The sequence below is a fragment of the Falco cherrug genome, chromosome 5 (genome assembly GCF_023634085.1).
Source record: "Falco cherrug isolate bFalChe1 chromosome 5, bFalChe1.pri, whole genome shotgun sequence".
In the NCBI taxonomy this organism is placed as follows: domain Eukaryota; kingdom Metazoa; phylum Chordata; class Aves; order Falconiformes; family Falconidae; genus Falco; species Falco cherrug.
The window spans coordinates 80,783,222-80,810,869 of NC_073701.1; the positions used below are offsets into that span (position 1 = coordinate 80,783,222).

The following is a 27,648-nucleotide window of genomic DNA, read 5'->3' on the forward strand; positions in this document are numbered from 1 at the left end:
CAGATGAAGAAATTGTATCCTGCAGCATGATTTCTGTCAATACACATGATACTCAATTTCTTTCTTAATTACAGTCTAAATACCTTTCTTCAGCACTGTGACAGTGCATACCTATGCAAAGTCTACAAGTGATTTAGATTTTAATGAACTCAATATTATATGAAAAACATTTGGCCAATATATTTGAACTGTCATTTCCATGTTAAGTGTCATGTATCATAAGACAAAAATTTGTACATACACTTTAAGGATGAAAAGAATGGAAATTCTCTGAAGAAAACTGATGATCTTAACAGGCTGCTAGTTCAAAAACAGTAAAAACAGTAGAAAGAATTGAGAAATGGTAGGATGCAATCAGCAAAGGAAACAAAACCAACATACAGGTTATATAGGTCTCTCAGAGCATAATTAATTGTTTAATACTATAAAAAATGCTCTTTACATATGACTGATCAGGATCATGAAAGAATTCAAGTCTTTTGGTAGAGCTACTAAGAAAATAAAATATACCTGTTGAGTAATTTTTAATGTAAGGCACACATACTCAGAAAAAAACATTCAAAACTATCTTGGAGCAGTCTCTCGTAACAGTCGTAAGCTATATAAATAAACTTATTACAGTTGAAGTAGGCTGCATGAAAGCGGAGATAAAATCAGTTTTTCCAGAAAAGTTATCCCAAGTGTGAATCATTAAAATAAGAGTAACAACAAAACACTGCATTATTCTTTTATACACAACAACCCATAGAACTTTTCCAAAACTTTCTAATTCACAAAGTACCCCTTTCTCTCAGAATCACATAGCTTTAAATCCCAGCTTTTTAAAAAAACACTTTTTAAGGTAAAAAGAAAGCTCTGAAATAAGACGGTATGTTGTTTTAAAAGGCTATCCTCACTAACCTCCACTTAAGAAGATATACAAACCCATCAATATAAGGCACAAAAGGTCAGATCTTACCTAGTGTTGATAAAAACAACAAACCAGATTATTTCATGCCAAGCAGCCAAATATTAAAGTGGTTTGCAAAAAGCCGTTCAGTTTCCTCTTCTCTGCACTAAAAAGCAGACTTAACGAAAGCACAACATGCCTAACGACTAATTGAAATCTCTCTGTGTATAGGAGGACAAACATTTAATTAATTAACACTTAAACAGTCCTGACTTAGAATATATCAGAAAGCACTGAAGAAGAATTATACAACCAAGGTAATGATCAACCCCAAACCTCCTTAGGGGTCTGACTCCAAGAGAGTATCACCCAATAGTACCTGTTTACTGTTACCCTAACATTGCTAAGGAGCACAACCTCCCTCCCTTTCTCCCTGCTACCTCACAAAAACCTCCATAAAAGAGATACAGACAGGACAGACATACACATGCTTCCAACTCTTCATTACAAATTTTTGCCCTTAGAGTGATGAAAATCCACTATTTTGAGGATGCAGATTTAAAAATGAAAAGGCCATATAACAAAGCTAAGATCAGTTACTAACAGAGCAGTACCAACAAGAAAAAAACAATACAGTCAATATAAAATATTATTCACTTCTTACAGATGTAAGAGTTGAAACTCAGGCCTTGCACTAAGTTTCTAAATGATGAAGGAGAAAAAGCTCAAGCCAAGTTTTTAACTAACAAGAACCATCCAGATGTTCTATATAAAAATGACATTAGACCTATTTTATGACAGCCTTCTTGTCTGATGCCTAAATATTTGAAAATTATAGGACAGTATTTTGTAAGAAAGTATCACTATTCGATGCTCTGATTATCTAACCACCCAGACATTTATCTCTGAAAATAACACAGATTTTCATCCTGATAGTGAATCCCAAATGATAGAAGAGACTTGAGCTTTCTGGATACTTTAAGTAACCATTTGTCATCTAAAGTTTTTTGCACATTCAGATCTATAGTTCAAATTCATGCAAATCAATTCATAATTCTTTGCATGGAAATGTCAGCCATTCTTCTGAAATATTGAAGGAAATACGACTTCACCTCTGATCAAAAAAGAGCACTTTAACCTCCATGCTTAGCAGTTTAAAAGTTTCTTCAGCTCAGTAAGAAAGAAAACATAACAAAGGCATAACAGAAAAACTTCAACTAAATCAATTGGTGCTTCTTTTTTAATTTACAGCATTTGGATTTTTGTGTTTTCAAGCTCTCAAAATCTCAGCTAAAATATCATCCCGTATTACTGTATGGCAATTACATGGTAACCAAACTTTAATTAGCTTAATGCAATTGTATGCAAATTATGAGTGGCAATCATCAGCTATAGTCAACATCAGTTCACAAAAGGAAAGTCCTGTTTAACTAATTTGATATTCTTCTGTGACCCACCTAGTGGAAGTAAAGGCAGTGGATGTATTTTTTCTGGATTCCAGAAAGGCTTTTGACACTGTCCTTCATGGCATCCTTCCGGACAAGTTGTCTGGCTCTGAGATGAGTGGGTTCATAGCTCCCTGGGTGAAAGACTGGCTGAAGGGCAGAGCTCAAAGCATTGTACTGAATGGGGCCACACCTGGCTGGAGACCGGCCTCCAGCGGTGTTCCTCGGGCTCCAAGTCTAGGGCCAGTTCTGTTCAATATACCAATGATCTGGATGCACCATCAAGCAAGGTTGGTGCCGATACCAAACTAGGAGATGCTGTTGACTCTCTCGTGGGACGGGAGGCCTTGCAGAATGATCTAGATAGATTGGAGCATTAAGCAATGATTAACAGGATGAAATTTAACAAGTCAAAATGCTGGATTCTGCTCCTAGGACGGAGTAACACCAGGCAAAAATACGAACGGGGTCAGGAGCGGCTGGAGAAGAGCCCCGCAGAAGGGAAGCTGGGGGTGCTGGTGGGGAGCAGGCTCAGCACGAGTCAGCTGTGTGCCCTGGAGCCAAGAGACAACCCGCACCCTGGGGTGCCCCAAACACGGCGTAACCAGCCGCTCGCAAGAGGTGATTATCCCCTGCATTCAGCACTGGTGCGGCCTCACCGGGAGCACTGTGTGCGCTGCTGGGCCCCACAGCTCAAGAAGGACGTGAAGGTCCTTGAATGGGTCCAGAGGAGGCCAGCACAGCTGGTGAAAGGGCTGGGAGGAATGTCCCGTGAGGAGCAGCTAAGGACGTTGGGCCTGTCTAGTTTGGGGAAAAGGAGGCGGAGGGGTGACCTCATTGCTCTCTGCAGCTTCCTGAGGAGGGGGAGTGGAGAGGGAGATGCTGAGCTCTTCTCCCTGTATCCAGCGATAGGACGTGTGGAAATGGCTCAAAGCTGCACCAGGGTAGGCTCAGGGTGGACACGAGGAAGCATTTCTTTAGCGAGGGGGTGGTCAGTCAAACACTGGAACAGGATTCCCAGAGAGACAATTGATGTCCCAAGCTTGTCAGTGATTAAGAGGCTTTTGGACAATGTCCTTAATAACATGCTCTAACTTGGCCAGCCCTGAATGGATCAGTGAGTTGGACTAGATGATCATCGTAGGTCCCTTCCAACTGAAATAGTCATTCTATTAACAATATAGATTAATTTGAGGTATAGTAAGTGAATTCAGTATTTTCTAATTATTTCTGGTATTCACTGAAGATAAATTGTGAGAGTGATATGTATTACCTACAAGAACAATTTTATTCTTGCTACTACAACTACTGAAGCTGAACGAACAAATGGATTTAACTAAATAAATTTGATTTCTAGAATGGAACATTTTAAAGTAAACAGAATAGTGATCTGCACTGTATATCTTGGCTTTTATGCCCTTTAATACAACTGTAAAGCAATTTTCCAGCTAGTACTCTCTTTACAGATACCATTACTTAAAAGTTACCAGTTTTAAAATTGCCATCTAACAGCTTATATTTCCACAATATCTAGCTAAAATTTTATTCTGCTATTTCAGAGAGAACTCACTATAATCACTGTTGCTCTATATTCTCAAACTTTCTATTTATTTGTACAAATGGAATGCTGCTTTTATAAGAGACCTAGTGCTAAGTACTTTTAGTACACTGCCAGACATTCCAAGACACATGCCTCTCTCTGGAAGAGCTGCAGGTGGAAAGACCTATCCATCAGTCAGAACAGCATCAAAACTGAGCGGGAGAGAGAAAAGCTTCACAAGTGTTGAATTTCTAAAGGACCCCAATCAAATCTCTTATCTTATTCATAATTAGTTCTTATAAATTACTATCATAATTTATTTGGAAGAACAGAGAATAAACCTTTTACAGTTTTTCTTCAGCAAGATGAAGACACACAAACAAAAGGAAGAAGCGTTGTTACTGGTTGCATTTTAATGTTACCATCAACAAAATTAACTGTACCACTTATTGGCATAGAGAAAATATCCTGTGTATGTTCCCTTAACTAAAAATGGAAAATTTCAGTTAACATAATAATACAGATAGGATGACCCAGTTGCATTTCTCATTGTCAGCAACATGAGTAATGATGGCAAACAGATAAAGCATTTTAAATAAGTCACTCTAACAATGAAGTCACAGCTGTATTATTCATAAAGATCACAGAAACCGAGAAACAGTTACATCAACGTGATGTTGGAATTTTTTATTGTTTTTACAAATAGTGTGTGCATCTCTACTCACTAGTTTATGTTGGATTATGCAGAAAGATCAAACAAGGGTAGGAGGAATCAAGTGGAAAAGGCAAAGCAATTATCCAAATAATAAACCAGCAGAATATTTTCAGCTAGATCAGTAATTACGTGCCTCGCAACAATAAAGATATTCAGATCTTATGTGAAAAACAAAGAGAGACTATTATCAGTTTAACAGTCACTGCTCTAAACGACAGAGTGAAAAGGATGTTTGCAATGCAAGGCCATAGAGTTTTCATAATAGAAAACTAGTCTCCTAGTTTCATACTTACAGTCCCCAATTTTATGAGAACTTGGAATAAGGTTATTTACCTGCATAGTGAAGCTTAAGCTTAGTAAAACATCACATATACAGGAGTGTTTTAATACAGTTTACCAAAAATTTTGCTTTGCTCAGTGTTTATTATCTCCCTTTGGCACATAGCAAATAACTACCACAAGAAGTGATGTAATGCAACTGAAAACTTGTTTTGTCAGTGGCTTCTAGAAGAGGCCTTTATGTGTCAAATACCAGGATCCCTCAGATCAACAAAGTTAATCAGTTCAGTGACTGCTGCTGCTACATCTCCAGCATCTATTGGAAAAGGTGAGACTCTCTGTTCCATTCATAATAAAGTGCAAGAAACAAAAGATGCTACTTGAAGGAAAGTCTAAATACAGTTCATGTGATACCTTCCATCATGCAAAGAAAAGTATTTTTTGTTAGTTATCCACACTTACAGAACTATTACTACAAAAACCACTGAACATAAGGAAAGTAAATACTTTCACAGATACCTGAAATGATCCTTTATATAAGATGCTATATAGAAAGCCAATCCACCAATACTATAAAGAGTATTTCCAAATTTTTGCAACATGGATGCTGGTAATATTAAGAATAAAGGTATAAGGCTGTCCTTCAATTAACACTGGACTTCAGGAAATGTTGTGAAGTCTATGCTGTCTTCAGCAGCCTTGGTCATTTTGTTGTCATACAACAAAAGCTATTTTCTTACATTCTAACCAGTCATGCAATTCTCAAAAACTGAGGTCCACACAGGTATTTCAGGTATTTACTGGAACAGTGTTAGGTTCTTGAATTGTTTGGCAATAAAGCAGTGTATCAAAACATGTCAAGTAATTTAATAAAAACTAAATTTAGCTGACATAATATAAACTAAAAAAAAAAATTACAATACATTAAAATACATAAACGGGGGGGCGATAAAAATTTGAACATTCTTTAAGGTCATGTCTAACAACACTTTTTCAATGAGGTGAACAAAAAGCATGTTGCATTACTTTACAAATTTAAATAAAATGCAGATGAAGAAATCAGTCCAAACTATGCACTGAAAAATCATTTACTCTAACCTGTCCGAGGTTTCTTCATATTTCATAGTTTCCTTGTAATTGATTTTAAACGGTTTGTGATAGTGAAATAAAACTCTGTCAGCCATATTCACAAAATTACAATAAACTAATGTTAAGAAAGTAAAAGCTTTAATCATAACCAGAATCATTGGACAGGTAAAAACAAACTATTGTTAAGAGCAAAGAAAATGCATATGCACTATAATTAAAGTCAATAAATCAAAAGTAGCAATCAGATGAGCAAGGACATAAACTGCAGATCATTACCTCCCAAAAATTTAGTAAAAGTTAATTTTTTGCAAAGAAATTGCAACATGCAAAAATGACAATGCAAACAAAGCATTATCTGACTTCTATTTCATGGTTCACTTCTGCCACCAAGGCCAGCAACTGCCATCATACTGTCTACAACAATAACCTTCTGTTACTACAGTTTAACATCTTCTGCTCCTCCTTCTACCTAATCACCATTTCCAAAGCCACCTGCTACAAAATAGGCTGTCTTACTGGCTGCCAGAAACCTCTAAAGCTGCCTTCTGTGCGCTCTTAGCTCCATTCTTTGGTACGAGCGTGCCATGGGATTCATACATATAGGAGACGTTCAGATTTGCATTTTAAATTCACAACAGCTAAACAGAATTACTACAGGTAAGGGTCTTCATAGTTTATAGGTGGTGTAGCTTCCTTTGACAGATTACTCTTAATATACATGTAATTCTTTTACCTATCAGTCAATGTGATAACTAAACTATATGGATTCGTTCCCTTTTTCCTGATGGCTACCAGGTTTCTTCCCCTCTAACTCCAAAGTTCATCCTAGAAGTACTATCTTATAGTACAAGCTGACTTTGTTACTAAAACAAGTTTGTAGAGCAACAAACTTTGCAGTCTTGTTGACTTTGTGTAGTAGTTCAGGGTAAAAAAATTATCCATATACAACTGATAATTGTTGTGTGGGTAATATTTTGTTTTAACATATTACTTACAGAGTACACACAAAACAAAGTATCATCCCATCAAAAGATGCAGAAGACAATAAATAACATTAAAAGGACACTAAAACTCAAACTATCTAAATGAAATTTTCATAACTAAAATTTCAACCTGTGGTAGGCAAAAGTGTGCCTTGGCCAGGTGAAGGAATCTCCTTTGCTAGACAGAACTCACTGGGAAGCAGACAAGTCAAATTAGGCAAGTATAGCTTGCAAGTATCTGCAGCTCTCCTTCCAAATATTTTATTTAATATTTACCCCCTTCCCCACCCCACCCCAGGGAACAGCTAATTCATTACTGAAAATGCAGAACCAGGCCTGAAGGGCTCCACATTTTGCAGAGTTATTCCAGTATCACTCTCTGTTACCCACCAAAAACCTAACATTGTTACATAGTATGCTGTTATGACAAACTATGATACACTCAGGGTTTTTTTAATATTGCTTGATCTTCTCACAAATTTAAAAAAATGCAAAATTAGTACAGAAATATATATACATGACTTATCAAAATAGTTCATGTTTTCAATGAGATCAAAATAAAACTATACTGTTCACTGCCTAATCATTGTTGGCTGAAATGGAAAGTTAAGTTTACTAATAATAGCCTTCCACAATGCACAGCTCAGGGCTTGAAATCAAACTAGCTTGAGCAGAAAATGCATTCTGCCCTTTGGGGAGAAAGAGTCATTTTACAATGACCCATCTGGCAATTTCACAAGCAAGGTCCATCTCTCTTCAATTCAAGAATGACTGCAACTGTAGAAAGCACTGGGGAATTTCTGGTTTTAAAAAGTGAACATGGGGATATAAAGTTAATTTTTAAGAAAATCTAGACCAAAACAACTCAGATTTCCTACTGTATTTACACAAACAACCCTGGAAAATGGCATTTATAGGTATACATGATTATGTCAACATTAGCAGGTAGTGTAGCACAACAGAAACAAGTATGTAGAGCAACAAACTTTGTAGTCTTGTCGACTTTGTGTAGTAGCTGAGGATAAAAACTTGTATATATCCATATACAACTGACAATTCTGGTGTTGGTAATAATTCTGTTTTAACGTGTAACTTATCGATACTGGGGATGTGCCTATAGTCCTACCATTTTGAAGGAGATCTTAGGACTAGCTCTGCTCTCCGTTCAGTTTACACTGCCTGACAGTAGTCTGTGAGGCAAATCAAAGCGAGGTGGAGACGATGGGGAGAATTTCTTCAGAACTGCGCTCTTGGTCTGAATCCCAAGGTAGTTCACCCAAGCAGTTCATTCACACACACATATACTTCCAGAAAAAACGGAGCAGAGTTGTGAAGCAATGTTGGATTATACCACTATAACCTTGGAAATGGAGTGTCTTTTCATTGCAGCTAGTTATTTAAGAAATTTCTGAAACCACCCCATCATTTCAAAACAAATGATCCTCCTAAAAAGTATTAAACTTTTTTTTTTTTTTTAAACTTGCTTTAAAATACTGAATTGCTCATGGAATTGAGTACTGATAACCTAGTAGTTCTAAAATGATTAATGAGAGTTGGAACCGGAAAACTGGTATTCAACATACTATGCATTATCAAATTTAAAGACATGTTGCAGATTCTACACAGTAATCACTATACTTTCTAAAGGCTGTTTAACCTTGTCTTTTTAAACTGGAAGCTTTATAAGGTAAAGCTAATAGAACGGGTTATGTTATGAAACTTAAATGTATCTATGAGGTATTATTACATGATACATTAATTTCTGTCTTTTGATCTACTTATTTCATTACATTAATATCCACACTTCATCACAAAACTCAACCGCGGCTCTTCAAGAACTCACGTGACTTGCTAGGGGCAGTCAGAAATCACCTTATATGGCTTTGCTACTCAGACATAATATAAAAAGTATGAGTCATTTCCAGCTGTATTGATTAGCCTGCAGGCCTGTCAAAATGCTTACATTCAGGGAGATATACTGTACTCACAATGCAGACAGAACTAACTCCCACAGCAGAGATATTTTTTTTCCTCCCTCATATTTTTGTAAACTTACATAGTCTAACTTAAATTCTCTGAGCAGTACAATAACAGTCTGATTTTCCCTAACTCTGTGTTCTAGAGTTCATATACATTGCTCAATAAATGACACCACAAATCTCTGCCCTTCTTCAACTAAGGCCCTAACAACAGTATGACTTTTCTTACCCAGCTGCCTTGTTTTATGACTACCGATTTCTGAAATGCTTAGCATTTCTTTCAGATTTTGTGGAAACTGGCTAAAAGATTCAACAGACGTTAGTACAAACACATACAGAGAAGATCAAGTTTCCTGCCGGAGGAAGTTGCAGCCACATTTTAATACAGTAGGGCTTTACAACACTGAAGAAACACCTACAACCAAATTCACCTTGCCATTCTCATACCGTCCTCCTGACTCCGCCATCACAACACAGAACCTATTGACTTGGAGCTCACTTAAGCTCGGAGAAAAGACATTGCTCCACAGCAATGTCATTGATAGCGTAGTCAATTTCAACTAAACAAAAATGTATCTGTTGTTGGTACTGACAATTCTTTTAGCCATTTTTTTTTATTTCATTGGAGATTTTTCCCAACAATCCAAAGATGTTGCTCTAAATCTATAGTGTGGTATATTAATGAATCTAGTATGGTAAGAATTTGCATTGTTCACATTAATTAATGCACACCAAAGAAGCAAGTATAATATTAATTTTCATTTTACCATTGACCACCTAATGAAATTTACATAGGTAATTACAATTATTTTTAAAAAACAAAAATCCCAACTAAATTGGTCTTTAAAATTTTAGATGAAAAATAACCTACTAATGATTTAAATTTATGAAAGAGCATCACTAAAAGCAGCATTTAGTGTTTGTAATTCCATGCTTGACAACTAACGCTAGCACTTCAATTCATCACATGAGGGTCAACGCACTTTAAAAAAATCCTCTAGAAAGCAGGCAGATATAGCAACCACTTTACAGCTAGGAGAGAAAAAAACCAACAAAAACCCAAAAACCCCACAATGAAATAAATGCTGTATTGAGATCACAGTTGTGGGAGACCAGACCTGTGCTTTGATTATGTGGACACATTACCTCCACATTAGGCATATATTATCCCCTTATTATAGGCAGACAGTTTATTTGGATAATTGAGACAGATGGAAGCAGCAGCTATAGTTAAGTCTCCCTCCTTTTTTAACTATATGCATTCCCAAAAGCAATTAGACAGCATGTTATTTCTCATTAACGAAATAACTTTAATGATTTAATGTTAATCTGAATTTAATTTTAATTGCTGTGCGACCCTAATTATGGAGCTACTAAAATAAAGACGTTCCAGACTGAAAAAGAACCATCTCAATTCATTTGGTGTAGTAGTTCTACAAAATCAGAGTGCTAATAAGAAAGATTTACACAAAGATCATCTCTGAGGTGAATCCTGGTGCTGTTCTCCAGAAAATTAACTGTTCACTTTGAGGATAGATCTGGAAATCTGACCCTCAGCATGACAAAGTTCTGCTCTTCCAAGACTGTTGATCCTCATAGGGCTGAACTTGTCCAGCAATTTAAATTGCTGTGGTTGATAATTACTGTAACTTTTTCAAATCTGAATTTCTCCAACTTCCAAATTCCAGACATCCAATATTCCCGCAAAAAAGAAATAGTCTTCAGACAGAGATTTGTTAGCAAAATACTGAGAGTTCAGTATTGTACAAATCAGAGTATACTATAAAAAAGGGCAAAAAAACCCCTCAGCTTTCTCTGTTTATATCGAAGCACCAAACTACTTTTACAGCAATAGTAGGAGACATCGATCCAGTTAGATAAAGTTTCAATTGCTGAAGCAGGAAACAACAGCCCTTTTTTAGAAATAGGAATGCTGCGCGTCCTCGTGTATCTGCACTTGTGCATATTATAAAGGAACAACAATGTATTGTAAAAACGTGGAAGTACACAGATGTCATCTGCATACTTCTTACAAACACATTTTGGATTTGAAGTTTAGTTTTTATTGCAAAAGCAGAATTCAAGGTATAAAAACTTTATATAAATACAATGGAAACTCTACAATACATTATGCACAAAGATGCAATAAAAAGAATTATTATATGTGACACCTTGGGTTTGGTTCTCTCCGATTTGTTATGTGGCAAAAATTCAAGTGCCTTAGTGAAAATCTATTACACCAACACCATTAATTTACTAACTAAACTTATCTTCTCCCCTAGTCCCACTCCCTGGGATGACTAGTTAATTTCACAAGATTTCTTGCTATAATCCCAAACTACTGGCCTGGCTTTTCTCAATTCTTTTTTTTTTTAAAAAAAAACAAAACAAAACACCACAGAATAGACAGAATAAATACTCTGCACTGGAACAACATCCAGTGAACAGACTTAAAATTCCCTAGGTCAATCTTTTCCAAGCAGAGTAACAAACTCTTTCTTCTTTTTGAAACGAAGCTTTACGTAAGCAGAAAAAGTTACACAACATCTTAAAAGTGTTAAATGAGGAGTTAGTAGCCATCTTCTCTGATGGCTGCTAGCACTAAGAGAAATTAAACCTGAAGTCATAAATTACAAATTCATTTTATGATACAATGAATACATTGTAAATAAACAACCAGAAGACAAGCACCTGAGACAATACAATTCTGAAATCCAAGGGCATTGTCTCCCTGTCAGAAAAACAGTATTGCAGCAGTACTAACTGATATAGGGTATAATTTTTGAGTTTCATTTCTTTCACCGACACCTCAAACTGTGCATAATTTTATAGCTATTTTTTAAATGAGAACAAAAAAACCACCACACCCCAGGAGTCACAAAACCACAACACAGTCAGAAGATCATTATTTTAAGTTTCTATGAGCTATTAAGCAGTAATTTGTGTAGGACTGAGGCTCAAACCACAAAAACAAAGATGTGATAAGTGTTTTCTGCTTAATCCATCAGAACCCACACAGGTAAATCAAACTTTTATGATATTATCAAGAAGCATTAAAATGTAATCCTGAAAAGCAAATTTCTAAAATAAACAAAAAGGTTTATTTTAAAACATGATTTAAAAAGTGATTTAACTGCGAAGTCCATCATACATATACATGATAAACATGGCATAGAAAAACAAACAAACAAACAAACAAACCAAAACCAGTAAGGCAGAAGTTCCAATTCCATATCTTATTCAAAAATACTGTTCCTGCTCCCTAGTTTTTGCCCCTGAACTCTCTGTCAGAATTTTCTCTTCCATTCCACCAGGGAATACTGTGGATAAGGTGTGGATTGCGATGGTATGACATGTGTACCAACAGAAAAAAAGATTTGGCATTATGAGATATCATGGTCCTATAAGAGTCAGCCTGAAAAGAAATCCTACCTAATTATGTTGAAGGTAGGTGTGATTTCTTTACATCACTGGCTTTACAGACAGGGAAAAACCAGTTCTGTCTCACATCTTCAGTAAAGCACATGATGTGGCTTCACACAAAATTCGTGAAGTGGGAAACAAGAGGAGTGCGTAAGAATTTACACAATGGGAAAAGGACAAACTAACAGATGCATCAAAAAGGTCTTGTTAAAACAAGAAGCTTCATGCTACATGCAGATTGAGTAGTGCCATGTGAGTCAGTCTTCAATTATATTCAGTATTATCAGTTCTTTTGTGATCAGTCAAGACTGATTCACGCCAGAACTTCCCAGAAGTATTTCCAATAGATACATAAGTACTGTTTACTGTACAAATTTTACAAATGCTCAGTGAAATCCTGCAAAAAGAGCACATAAAGGGCACATACATTTATCATAGGTGTAGTTTAACTTCAATGACTATAGAGAAAAATCTGAGATGACAGCTGCAAGAATGAACAGTCACTTTCTAAGACAAGATTAAAAGATCTAGTTCTATAGTCTTACAAAAAGACCAAGAACATGTAAGACGGCTTAACAAACGTATATACCACAGTGACTGAAAACTGACAGAAAGATCACTTGAGAGGAAAAGACAACACACATATTATCTAGTATAGGGCTGGAAATTATCAGGCTTTGATCAGTCAGAGAAATTAGGTTTTGAAACAGCTCTGCAGTACTAGTAGGATTAAAAGAAACAAACAAACCTGCCCAAACACACACAAATTTTCCTAATTTTGAAACAGAGCTTGATCAGCTTTTGAAACAGTAACATAAGAAGTCTTTTCCCTTATATGAAAGCCATTTCCTTCTTGCTTTAAGGATACACAAAGTATATATGCCAATTTGTTGAAACAAATCTAAATATCAAATTTCCAATGGAATTCTCTTGTTAATATTTGGCTGTCTAGGAGCTTATTTTGCATGTTGCTTGGAGACTCTAGCTGTTAATACTGCTGACTTGTGGCTTCCCAAGTAAGAAGCCAGATTATCCGAAAGTATCATATTCCAAGGTATCAGGCTACAGTTCTTCAGTAAGTATAACTTCCAAGTTTTCCAGTACTAGCATAGCTAACCAGGCAAACTGCCTGGAAGATTTGAGTTACATATGGATTTTGTTTAGAGGCTTTTACTACAAAATACAGGAACTGGAAATTGAGATGCAGGAGAAGAAAAAACCAAAACAAACACAATTTTCAACTTTGATATACCTTCTGTGAAATTGAGTTATTTTTATATTGATCTATATTAGTCATCAAAAACCACTGGGTACATACTACCCATTTCAGCAGGTGCATGGGAATCTGACATAGACTTTTTCTCTCCTGGGACTGCACTATCCTGAATGTTTAATGTGTACTATCATTAAATGTGTACTGTATTTATTTTTTTTTTTTTAATTTTGGTCAATTTCAATACATCCATCATTTGGTATGTAGTGTACTAGCTTGTTCACGAATAGGCATTAGAGAAAATTGTCAGAGTATTCTATTTGCATTCCTCCAGAGTTAGAAGAGTAAAAAAAAAATTCTGGATCTGGTGTGCACATTGTTTCCCTTTTTACAAAACCTTAACTGGCAGTCAGGGGAAATAAAAAGGCATAGTCCAAGCAAATGAGATATGAAATTATAAAACAGCTAGATGAAAAGGCAGTACATTTCAACACATGCATATACCTGAAGGCCAACCACCAAATATCTTCAAAGTGCAGTAATCCCCCAGAAACGCATTGCTTCCAGTGTCTTATTGTCATTACAAAATGAAAATAGGATTTTAAAAAGAGGTTTATACCTGTAAAGTCTTTTAGTTATTAATGCAGGTACATCAATGACAACTACTTTAAAGCTCCATTGGCACCAAGTGATCTGAAGACATCACAAAACAAATCAAAATTGAATAAAAAAATGCATTTACAATTGTTACTGTGACATTACAAGTGGAAAATGTTCCCACACTACTTGATAATCATTACACATGCTACTAAAAACTAGTATTAGATACACTTTATTTTACTGAGGTTTTGCTTTAAGAGACCTTAAAGGGCATGATTTCCCTCTATTCAACTGTGAAGCTATAAATATTTTCAAACCATGTAAGGTTTTTCCCCCCCCTAAACCTGCAGTCTGTTTGGCATCTCTGTTAAATTTTATTCTGTTCCAGATCAATTTTTAAGTCATAAAAATTTATCATTTTTTTATTAAAATACAGTTTTGTTTGTACATTTCCAGTCAACTAAGCTGCCTTTCAGACTACAACCTTCCAAAGCAGAAAACCAACCTTCAAATGTGCCTAGCACAGCGAAAATCTAATCAAGTACTTGTCAGTGCTGGTCAGAGTGCATACTCAATATTTCACCATTTAAATAAATAAAAAAGGGAAAACAAAAACCACCACAAAAACTTTTTCCTAAGTGCATATGACCATCCAATTTTGTCCTTCATTCCATCTCACAGAAAATTAATGCACTGAATAGACTAGACGCACAAATACATAGACCATTAGAACAAATGGTGAATGGACTGAATTTTCCTTTGAAGTTACTCCTCCCTTTCACAAATAGCAGGCTCTACAATATGAAAGAATTTAAAGAGGAAGTAATTTTACAGTTTTCGCACTTATTTCTCTGAAATTTTGCTGGGTTTTTATACCAAAATTACATAGAATTACTGAATAGCAACAATTAAACAAGAACATATTTTATGATTTTGAGATTTAGTCAACCTAAAACTTTAAAAGTCACAATTTACTCTTCCACTAATAATATTCTACGCACAGCATAAAGGAAGTGGCAAAAGAGAATTAAAAAAAACAAAGCAAACCACAACAACCCAGTAACTCACCCGCAAGGCTTCAATTACAAGGTCTCGTGCTTCTAGTTCTCCTTCCATTATACTCAAAAGCATTCGCAGTTCTGGCTTGCTCAAATTATCCACATCAAACTCTCTCTTCTGTAAGAAACAAAACACTGATGAACACACTGACTGACTGCACCAGTTACTATAAATCTGAAACATAAAACATATCAGCATCCTAATTGTGGGTTCCTCAAACATCTATAACTTTCAAAAGTTGAGGTGGCTTTATTTGTAGCATATAAAGTCAAAATTAATAGCAAATACTCTGATTCTTTTTATTCATAGTGAAGGAATTAAAAGCCCTCTAGTATGAGTATGACACTGTCCCAAATCCTACACCGTTACAAGGAATTAATTTGGCAAAGTCTTGTAAATGGTAAGGGTGAAATGGTAAAGAAAATAACTTGGTGACTAACAGCAGCCTCAAGAGACCAAAACAATTCAGCAGACCTGAAATAGCACACCAGCGATGCAGGCAAGAGAAGATGAAAGAACCTAAACCATAGCATACCTAATCCAGTGTAACCTGTGCCTCACTTGCAAACAACTACCAAGTCATCCCAGTATGCCAAGCTGAATGTGAATTTCTGAAGCACAACTCATGAAAAGACATAAAATCTTATCTGTATGCTTTATTTGCCGTCCCATTTGTTTGGCTGAAGGGTACGGTTCAGGTTAAGAGGCACTGACAAACAACAGTTCATAGCAATAATATCTTCTCATGCCACACTTACCAAGGTCAGTGTAAGTCTGACTTACACGCCTAGAAAGACAGGAGAACAAGTTTATACCGACAAATAAGATCACTGCACATATGCATAAACATGGTTTGCTGTGAATATCAGTATGGCTTCTGTAAAACCAAATCCTCCCCACAAACTGCCACAGCTCTGTAACAACGCCAATAGACACATGGGTAAAGAGGATCCACTAGACACTAATATACTTAGATTTTCCAGAAGTTTTGGACAAGGTTCTGTATCAAGCATTATTACAGAAACTCCTATCCAACAGCATTGGATGACACTTCATGGATAGGAAGCAAACACTGTGGGTAACAATTGCTTTTCAAGATGGAGACAGGTAAGCAGTGGGACAATTCTGGGACCGGCTTTATTCAAGTTCTTCATCAATAACCTGGAAAAAGGACACAGAAGTGGCAGGGACATCTACCTCATGTGGGTGTTGGTACATAATTCCTCACTGACAAGGTTCATTTCCTCATTTTGCCACTATATAAAACCCTGGTAAACCCACATCTCAAGTACTGCATTAAGTCCTCATCTAAAAGTATAGAATTGGCCAAATAAAAGGATGAACAGAGGAGTAACTACTATATAAGGAAAGACTACAAGGCTGGAAGTCTTGATTTTGGAGGTGGGGCAGCAGGAATGTTATTAATATTTACAAAATCACAAAGGTAGTAGATAAGATTAATATGAATCTCTTGTTCACCAATATCCACAATGGTAACACAAGTAGACAGTGAAACTAGAAGGGGGTAATTTTAACGGAGAGAAAAATATGTATCTTCTATGTGCAAGATTCAGCTGACCAGCTTGATTTCCAATACGCTTAGGAGAAATACTGGAGTCCTTGCTATGATGTAGATGTGTCCATCCTAGCAAAGCCCTGAGATGCAGACACTCATCTATCTTCAGTATGAAGTAATCCGTTTCCAAATTATCTGAACTGTGTATCTGGATATACTGTCTGTTTTCCCTGAAGGTTGTAAAAATCTAAGAGTTCAGCTACCCAGGAGCTTAACTTCCATCACAGGAAAATCCAAGAAAAAATAAAGCAAGTACCACTTTTGTTTTCTCAAGGCAATAAGAGGGCAAAACAGTTGTTCTTCCCTCAGGCTAGAAGACCATAGATCAAAACTACCCAAAAGCTGTAACTGTATTATATTTACTCTGTGTTCCATTTCTTCTTCGCAATTAAAACACACAAGGGTGCACAAATGGCTAGTGAGAACTGTATGCCAGAACCGTAGCTATTTGCAGTCAACGTGCATTGGATTGAGTTTCTTCGTTAATGTGTACAATATGGATCAACAAGAGGAGCAATGATTTCTACTAAGTCTAACTGTTCCACAGACAGGGCTATCCACTCTAACTAGTATTTCTAGACTGAACAACAGTTATCCTCTATTTTTGCTGCCTGTGTCAGCTGTTTCTGTAATCCAAAAGATACTTCTTACCCTCCACGCCAATGGATCAAGAAAAGCAAGTTTCTCTGAAGGCGTTTTCCCCAAATTATGCTGCAGCAGCCTCTCACAGCACTCTTCACAATTCTAAACAGTGCTCACCAGTCTACAGACACATATAAAGTTACTAAATGTATACAGTTCCCTATGTAAATTAATATCTGTAGAATAATTTTACCTTATAGGTTGCAGCAGATTTCACCCTCAGCACTTCGAACTACTAAATTCAATTCAGATAGCAGGATCCACTTACCCACCCTCCCTCTTCTATGAATCACTTTATACTACTTAATAGCTCAAGGACAGCAATGGATTTATTCCTATAACTTCCTTTGTAACAGAGAAAAACTGTCTCCATTTTTCAGATGTAAAACTGATGCAGAGGTTGTTTTTTTTTTTTCAAACAACACAGAAAGCAAGTATTCACTAACAGTCTTTTAAGTCTCTATTCGGTGGTTTGACCATTTTATATAAATATATATATATAACCATAACATTATCTTCCCTTTCTAAAATATTTTTACATCTGACAGAAAAGGCACCAAAGTTAAGAGTGGCAGTATACTTCTGTGGATGCAAGAAATGTGATCCTACTCTTTTATCCAAGTCAGTAAATTCAGGTATAAAAAAGGGCAGCTCTCTGTCAAAAGACTGACTGAACATGACAGGTGAAACTTTACATTTCCGCAGTCTTCCACAAGTCATAAATGAAAACATTCTTTTACATTCTTTACAAACCAGAGGCATTCTTCAACATATGTGATGCAGAGATGAGCTTTTCTAACTAAGCATCTGATCAAGCAATTAAAGTTAATTTTGCTCAAGTACACACCCTGAACTAGAACATATGAAGACAGCAATAAAAATTACTCAAAAGTGCGCTCTGTTAATTTATAGAAATAAATACACAAAAATGTTAATAGAAAGACATACCAACAAGATATGTAACTTAGTTGTTGCATTTTTAATTTTAAAAGCTTAAAATAAGAACTAGCAAAACCACTTCATATATGAACAGTTCTGGCATATCAGACTAAAAAGCCACTGAGCTGAGCATCCTCTCTCCAAAAGCAGCAATAATGGGTGCCTCAAAACCAGTACCAGAGCAAGATAAGCACATAACGATACTTCCCAGAAATACTCCCCCAGCTTCCAGCATTTTTCAGCTTATGCACCTTCTGAGCCAGAAATTGTGATCTGGCACGTAGTAGCCTTTGGCTAATGTACCTGTTGTGAATTTGCCCCATTGCTTTTTGAATCTCTATGTAATTTTAGCATCCACAACATTCTACAGCACAACTACATATTCTATGAAGAACCACCACCTTTGCAGTCAGTCTGCCATCAGCCACTTTTGCTTGATGCCTTCTAATTTATTAAGCACAGAAGACATGATCTATTATTACCCACACTCTCCATGCTACACAATTTCAGACAAGTCCTCACATACATAGAAAGAACAAACTGATGTCCAAAATCAACCAGAAAAGACACACAAACAGAAAAAGGTAAATAAAGAACTTAAGAGCTTTCCAGGATGGAAGAAAAGGTCAACATTTTTAAGGGTTTTTTCACCAATAATTTTATGCCTACTGAGGTTTTCTTATCACAACTTTCTCCGATAAACTCCGAAACTGGAATGACCATATTTTTCCAGTACTTTAAGGACATCTTAGAATTCCTCATTATGGATAAGCAACCTTGAATCCCTGCACACAGGGTCGTTGAAAAAGCTACCACACCTTCTCTGCATGCACATCTCTTAATCAGCACTTATGGAGCTACAACATAGCTTAGCCTAACTGGACCAAAATACATAGTTTAAAGTTTCAATATATTCTCAAAAAAAGTCATAAAAATATTTTTAAGATTTCAGTAAATAAAGCACATGGTAATATAAAACTATCCTTCCTCTTAAACACTCCCTGCCATTTCCTGGCGATCAAAATGTCAGTCATGGCAGGCAAACAGTGCTCTATCTGAACAAGTCAGAGAAAACTGTTGTTTAGATCTAGAAAAGTAATCTTCCTAACATCTTGCAGGGGAGCTCTAAGTCTTCGATCTCCAGAAAATAAAGACTGCATTAGTAGCTCATGGCTTATATGTCATCTGGGGTTTAGCTACAATACCTGCGGTAAAGTGCCAAGCTGTAACAATTTAACCAACAATTTAACAACTATGTAACCAAGCCATCCATTATATTGGTTTTATAACAGAGACACAGGAATATGTTGCCCCAGGGTGACATCTGGCATACACAACCAAAACACAAGAGAATTTTTTTCTCTACCTCTTTTGGATTTTAAAATGTCTGGTTTATTTGATTTATAAGAATAAAGTGCCTGAAAAAGACTACTGCTTCAGTCCTCTGTGTCTCTAAAACTCCACATTATTTTTCAGATCGGTTTTGTAAGCAGTGTGTGTTGCCTGGCAGCAAGTGCACTGACAATAGAGCAAACAGCTAATTAGCCAAAACTCATTCAACTACCTGCGTATGCATCACAAAAAGATAACCTGCATTGCTAAAGGTTAAACGAAGCTCTGTGGTGAACCAAAGAGAAGACAAAAGCTTGTTTTCTGAACAAGGGAAGAACAACTTAGGACAGCAGTCATCAAACTGGACAGGCGTTCTCCCACCTCCATTGTCTCTGGAAAAGATGGAAAGAGAATGAAACTGGAAGGTCACCAAGAGGCATATGAACAGAAGGAGTTCTTTCCCACATCCATAGCTTTTTAAAGCAGAGATGGTAAAAGTCTTTAGAGTTAGATTTATCCCATCACCCCAACCACCACAAAAATTGTTGCAGGGGATTGGCAGTGCCAATAGTTTGGTTTTGCTGACCTAGCCTAGTTGATAGTACTGGCAACTTCAGGAGCTAAAAGTGCTAAAAGCAGCTGTTACAAACTCTGCTGCCTTCAGCAGAAGCCTGAATAGGTAAAGCATAAAAGCTACAGCTTTGTACTTCCCCTAAGCAGAACAGAAGCAAAAAATGAGTTAGCTGTGGATTAATCACAAATGATCATGGGAAACAAGGCCCTTGCTGCTCAGAAAACAGCTACATGGCCTTTTTAAAGGTGGAACTGGGTAATAACCCAGCACTTGGGAAAGAAACCTGTGGAGCATAACTGAGGGCTGAAGTGGAAAGACAAGGAGGGAGACGTACAAAAATGTTGTGCAGGAAAACACATAGGGAAAAGCTGTCAAAAAAAAAAAAAGAATCCTTTCAGAAGACAATGGAAATGTACATGTCTACATTTGTTACATATTTTGTATTGAAATCTAGTAAATACACACAAGAATCCTATTGAGGATTCACAAAGAAGACTTACAAGATGAGGTTCTAAAAATTTTTTTTATTTTTTACTTATTAGGCTATACAAAGAAATCTTTTAATATCATGATGGCCTCACATCTGTCAGACCCATGAAACACTGCACCAGGGAAACACAACCCCGATTCATACATTTTACAACATCATTATGTCCCTCCAGGTACAACTCATCTAACCAAGTAGAAAGATCTGTTTTGACTGTATTTAGTTGCTTACATAGAAGTATCTAGTGCGAATTGAAATGTCTGGGGGATCAGAGGCATCTTTTGGGGAAAGGTAGATATGATACATGACTTAGATGAATCATCCATGCTATCCGGACTGGTAACAGAAGGCCAGCTGGAATAACCCAGAGTATCACATACAGACCACTAAAGGAAGCCCTCAAGATTAAGACACCTATAGGTAGGTGTGAGCTAGGTATGCTAGGTACCCTTTATTTTCAACAAAGAACTGATTAGCCTAGGTGAAACAGCCAAGAAAACTAAGATTCAGCTAACCAGCCACCAGAACTATTTGATTGTGGCTCCACTGACTGTAATAGAATATTAAACACTGTGCATACCTGTAGATACCCAAAAGTGTCTCGAACCCCATCCATACCTCCAAGAGTCAGTGGCTTAAGTCATTTCACTCAGAAACAGAAAAGCCCACAAACCTGTTTCTAAAACAGGTTATTCCTTCTAACTACTTACTTCAACTATAAAAGGAAGTTCCAAGACCTAGTTCAACATAAACATGGGTATGCAGTCAAATCCTAACCCTTTTCTAATAAAGAAAGTTCTGCAAACGGACAGGGTAATAAAAGCAGTGGTTACTTCACCATACAGTATTCATGAATACTTTAGGGAACATGAAAATTTATTGCTTTGGCTGTGGAAGGCTTGTTCTTTACTCTAAAACCAGGGTAAGAGTCTGTGACTTCATGCTTCTCCAGAAATTATCTGATGCAAAAATACATGTCTGTCTCCCAACCCATCCAAGATGAAATTAAGAAGTAAGATGTGACCTATAGGAATGTTTTTAGCAACAGAAACAAATATGAAGGCAGAAAAGTATCATTCAAGGAAAATCAATGCTGTGGAACTTGCTCCTCAACTAAGTATCTTGCTGAAGAGAGTACCATCCAGGACTTACATAAAATTCCATACAATCATATCTGAGGGATCATGAGGAGACTGTACACACATTTAATTATGCCTATCCATTAGCTCAATTACTCTTACTAGATTGTTCACATGAAGTTACCTGCTTATTCTGCCCTCTTTCCCAAGCACAGCTCCCTTGCTTTCTGGATTTTTCAAAGGTTTTCTTTAAAAGGTATAGGGGAGGTTTTGTTTAGTTGCTGTGGCGTTGTTTTTTTTTTTTTGCTTGAGCTAACTGCAAAAACTTTTAACAGCTTCAACATTAACCATAAATATACTTCAAAATTGGGAAATGTATTTTGGAAACAAGAAAACCAGCCCCCAACCCCTCCAAAATTAGCAAGACACTGACCTTTACACATACCCAGATATTGTCATAGCTGTTAAAACATGTTTGCAATCTATTAACAGCCACAAAGGTACTTAGTCATTTTTTATTTCAGTGCAAGTTAGGTAACTAAGTCTTATTTTTATGGATCTAGGCCCACAACCCTTCAATGTTTAAAGTCTTAATTAAATTTAACAGGTAATTTCTATTCAGAAAGTTACTTTCAGATAAGTCACTTCTAAGGCAAATAGTATAGGATTAGAACCAGATACAGGCAGGCATTGCTGAAGCTATCTTTAGAAGTTTTCCAGAAGCTATCTTTTAAGTCTTCCAGAATTTTACACCTTACCCTGTGCTACAATAGAACCAAAAATCAATGCCCAGGAGACAGTACCTCTTCCCTAAGCCTACCCCACACGCTGCCATCTACATATTTAAGGATTACACAGGTATTGTAAAACAACTGATCCTTTTCTTGGGTAGGAATGGGTGCGGAAGCAGACCTCAAACTGTTGTCTTCCTAAGTACTTTCCCTCCCATCCCAATTTCCATCTCTATTCCTGTCTTTGTATATCACCTCTGAGGCCAAAGCAATGCCTAAACAGATGAAGTCAAAGTGGTTGGAAAAACAACAGGACAGGACGTACTGCATCCTACAGATTTGCACCTCCATGCCACTTTCACACATCCAGCTTACAGCCTTGCCCCTCTGCACTTCACCCTCAATGACAGTGTGACAAGTCCACACTTGGAAGAAAAAGGAACATTTAAAAAGCAAACTACATTCTGTAGCCACCTTTTCTCACCCCCCAGCGCCTTCATGGAGTAGAAGGCACAGAAAAGGCAATGCTGTAGTTTGAGCAGGAGGAAAAGAAGCAGAAAGGTTTGGAGCACATCACTGCAAGATGGATCAAGACCACTCTCGCCACAGAGGTGCAGCAGGACTAAAACAGACAAAACTGTCCTGTCTCTCCATCTCACCTCCATGTTGGAACACCACAACAGCATCACGCATCTGACTAGATGAAAACAATTCCTCTGAACAATCACACTCCATGGAGAACTCGTATTCAGATGAGGACAGTGCTTGTTAATCTAAGTCCTTTTGCAAGTGGCCATTCCTAGGATGTAATCCCTAATAAGATACATAGTCTTTGCTTTTCAAGGGTTATGGTCTCATTTTCTGCTACTTGCAATATTTTTCAGATAAGAATAACTCCAACTGATCTAAATCAGCCTCTGTAATTGATCTGATCAAAACATTATTTAGCATTTCACTATATTGACCAGAATGGCAGTCCTACTACAAGCATTCTTGCAGATCAATAGATAGCGAGTATACCAAGCTGAGCATAAAATCGTACACAACGTCACCACAAAGTGTCATGGAATTTCTCTCCATTTATCAATTTTTTTTTCAATATTGACTTTTTCCTGTAGTGTAACTTTTTTGTACTGTTACGTGACCCACAGCAACACAGACTGATCCTTTTGGTTATGCACACATAATTATCAATGAAATTTTGACCAATGAACACAGCAGCAAAATTTCTCCTCACTTCAGAGGAGTCAAGGTTCCACTTCCCATTTTACCAACATCTTCTACATTTACAGCTTTACAGACAGCGGAAGATACTGTCTTTCAGAGAAAAATAACGTTTATGCTTTTGATCACTGGTCAAGCAAAAATCAAACCGAGAAAATGTACTGAATAATTTTAACAGACTTCGTGTTTGATATAACAGGCTTTTCATAGGCTTTGTTAAAGCTACACTGAAGCTGTACTGTGTGACAAGCCAGCCCTCTATGCACAGCAGGCTGATGTTCAGTGTTTCAACAAAAAGACTGTTAAATTGGATTATTTCTTGCTATTATATAATCATTATTGGTAGACATTATGCAGATGGAAGTCATTCAAAGATGTTTTAAAATACACACATATGTTTTCTCTCAATTCTAGTCCAAATTGCACCAATACAATTTCACTGGCTTCAGTGCAATCAAGCTGTGCAGGTATGAAAAAGGACCAGAACCACTCCCCTGCCATTCTTCCTTGTCATCCTTACCATGATAAAAATACCAACATTTTGTGGGAAAGAAGTGGTGGGCTTACCAAATGCTGTGCTTCGTCCAAGAAAAATCAGAATGACAAGATTATCAGCTTTGCTTCTTACTGTAACATACTATAAAGCAGTCTAGGCTTTTTTCAGTCAAATTCCCTGGTAAATGTAAAAAACAGGAGGGAGGGGGGCCCTTTTAATCCTTTTCTATAGTGCTTCTAAAAGCAGCAAAAAACAGTCCTTTTTTTCCAGTGATTTTACTGAAAGCATACCAAGATGCAATAACAGCATTTAGTATCAAGAAACCCTACTGTGCTGTCTTGTGTATTATATCCCCTGCTTACACCACAAAATCTATACATTAACATATTACTATTACAAATACTGTTCCTACAGTTTTTTACTGCAACATTTGTGCAATAAGAATTCTGAGACCTGGATAAAAAACACCCTCAAACCAAAAATCACAAACTAAAACTGTACTGAAAACAGTACTTAATTATAAGTTGACATTTAGCATGACTTACAAGTTAGTCACCTGGACATTTACTGTCATCCTAAAAGTAAGCAAGGCAATCCAATTCATAATTATGTATCTTGACTTTGAAGACAGAAAACAAGCTATTCACACTAACCCTTCAAAAGGAATACTGGAGTATTATATAAACATTTTTTAAAATCTTTTCATTGCACAGAGGAGTTCCTTTTGCTTTCCTCTACAAGAGATAAAATGAAATCAACAATACCATGTTTGCATTGGCAAAGCAAAAAAAGATGAAAAGGAGTAATAAATATTTAATGACTGAAGGCAAATTAAAAGCAATAATTTAAAAAACATTTTGTTATTGCTTCAGTATGGCTATTATTTTTGTAAGGGAGCAACACACAGGTTACTTCCTAGCATCTCTTCAGCTTTAAAAAAATGTTTTAAAAGCAGTGTGCAGTATAAGGCTATTGCTCCTGCCTTCCACAATGAGAACATCAAATTGCACGAGTGGCTTACATTGCACTACCTAGCAGGACAATACTGGAGTGCTCCTTGATTACGAGCTACTCGTTTGAGTTTTTAAAACTCAAACTCAAGAGAGTAATTACATGACTGTATTAAATAATTTAGTGGTTGGTTTGTTTTTTTTTTTTTAACTCAAAACTAGGGCTTTAAAGTATTTAATAGTCTGCTTTTGTGAACTCTTACCTTAACATTCATTTATGTCATGGTTATGTCATTGTTTTAAAAGACAATGACGTTATAAAAATTCACTGTGTAAGGTTTACTTTTTATAAGTAAAACTCAATTTCCACAACACTGCAGTAGTTAATACACGCAAGGATGATTAAGTGCACAGTTGGAACAGGATTTCAGATAAGAATTAGTGCCTGTCTGAAAGAAAACAAAATAATAATAAAAAATGCCGGCAATAATTACACAGAAACTAGTGACCCTATCGCTAGCGATAGGTGATCCCCTCCAGAGACGACCCCAAGCAAAAGGGGCGGCACAGGGGTTTTACTGCCTCAACCTGGGCATGTCACGACGAGGCCGAGCACTTGCAGCCCGGTTTCGGACCCGGCCACCCCGCTCCGCTGCCGGCCAGGCCGCCGCCACGGGCAGCGGAGCCTCGGTGGGCGCCCAGGCAGGTTTGAGCACGCCGGGTCTGGGACGCGCCGCGGGAGGGAGCGCAGCCCGCCGAGCGGGGTCTGCCGCTGCGGGTGAGGAGCCGGGGAAGCAGCACAGGCGCAGACCGCCCGAGAGGCGAGCCCCTGCTCCCCTGCCAGGGCGTCGGGCCGGCGAGCCCGAGCAGCCCCCCGCTCGCCAAGGGGAGCGCAGCCTCCATCCGACACCGTTTTAACCGACCGGCAGCACACCGCCGCCCCAGGCGCCTCACCCACCCGCGGATAAGGCACGCCGGGAGCGGGGGGGGGGGGTCTGCCCGGCTTCTGGGATATTTTAAGCGGGGAGACAGATCCTGCCCCCGGGGCGCAGGCCCGGGGAGCGGAGACTGCTCCACACACCGGCGCTCGGGGCGGGGACGGGAGGGGAAAGGACGCTGCCCCGGCGCCGCAAACGCCGCACGGGGGGATGGAAGGAGAGAGCAAGCTCCTCGCCGCCCGGCAAAGGGTTAAAGGCCCACATTTCTCCCCCTCCCCGATCTGACAGGTCCCACCGCCCCGGCCGCTGTCACCACCTCAGCCCGCCTGGAGACGGGGCGCAGCCGCCCTGGCTGTGGCAAGCGGCTGGGAAAGGCGGGTGGGTGAGCGGGTGGGTGCCCGAGGCGAGACGGGGGAGCGGACCCCCCGGCCCCGTGCACCCTCACGGGTGCCGCACGCCGACCCCGCGCCGGAGCAGCGGGAAGGAACAATGCGGGAGAGAGCCCGCCGCCCCTGCAGAGGGGGAGAAGGAAGCCGGCAGGGAGGGAGACCCCGCGCCCTTCTCTCTTCTCCCCCGGGGCGGGACGGGGCTCGGCTGCGGCGGTTCCCGCAGCCGAGCCCCGTCCCGCCCCGGGGGAGAAGGAGGGCGGAGGGACAGAGCGGGGGAGGCAGGTCTCCAAGCGCCGCTTCGTCCCATCCCCACAGGGAGCCCTCCTGGCCCCGGCTGGCCCGAACCCCCCTCTCCCGCCAAGCCGGTTACCGCTGCCGTGGCCGCCGAGTCCTCCCGTCTGCCGGAGCCCGACTCGCCGCTCGCGCCCTCCGTCGCCATCTTCCCACTGTAACGGCTCCGGCGCGGAGAGCGGCGCGGAGCCGAGTGGCGGCAGCCGCCGCCGCCAGGCGCTTAACCCCCTCCCCGCCGGCAGCGAGCCCACCGGGAGCGGGGGCGCTTAACCCCTCCGGCGCCGCGCAGGCGGGGCTGCCGAAGCCGAGCCGCCCCCTTAGCCGGCCGAGGCGAGCGACTCCCGCCGGCGGGCACTCGGGTTTCCCCACCCACCCCCTCCACCGGCCGCCATAAGGCGGCCCGGAGCCATGCGGAGGAGGGGGAGCGGGACCCCGCCGCGGGCTACCGGCGCGCCATGGTGGCTGAGGGGAGTGCCTCCGCCACCGCGCTGCCCGGGCCCCACGCAGGCACCGCTCTCCTCCCTTCCCTCACCCGTGGCTTGGGAGCTAGAAGAACGAAAGGAAAGGTTGTGGATGGGGCTTAAAAAAAAAAAAAAAAAAAAAAAAAAGGTTTTTTTACGGTGGGTTTGTCTCACCTGATCGATGAGATCCTTAAGCCCGCTGAAGCCTTTAAGGGAAGGGCATCGCTTTGCCTCTTTCTCTCTGGGGGTGCTGGCAGGAGTCACCTCTCCCTCCCTGTCCTCCGTGGAGGGGCTGGGGGAGGACATTTCTGCCGCCGGCTCTTGC

General features: G+C 38.9%; 1 protein-coding gene across 1 annotated transcript in view; it reads right to left on the reverse strand.

Moving 5' to 3' along the window:
* CTTNBP2 (cortactin binding protein 2) overlaps nt 1-27,402 on the reverse strand; it is a 90,873-nt gene extending 63,471 nt beyond the window's left edge. Inside the window, exons 1-2 of the mRNA XM_055712329.1 lie at nt 26,942-27,402; nt 15,224-15,331 (exon numbers count right to left, since the gene is read on the reverse strand). Of these exons, the coding sequence (XP_055568304.1) occupies nt 15,224-15,331; nt 26,942-27,010 (177 nt within the window). The 5' untranslated portion in view covers nt 27,011-27,402. The remainder of the gene's footprint in view (nt 1-15,223; nt 15,332-26,941) is intronic.
* Between the last annotated feature and the right edge of the window lie 246 nt (nt 27,403-27,648).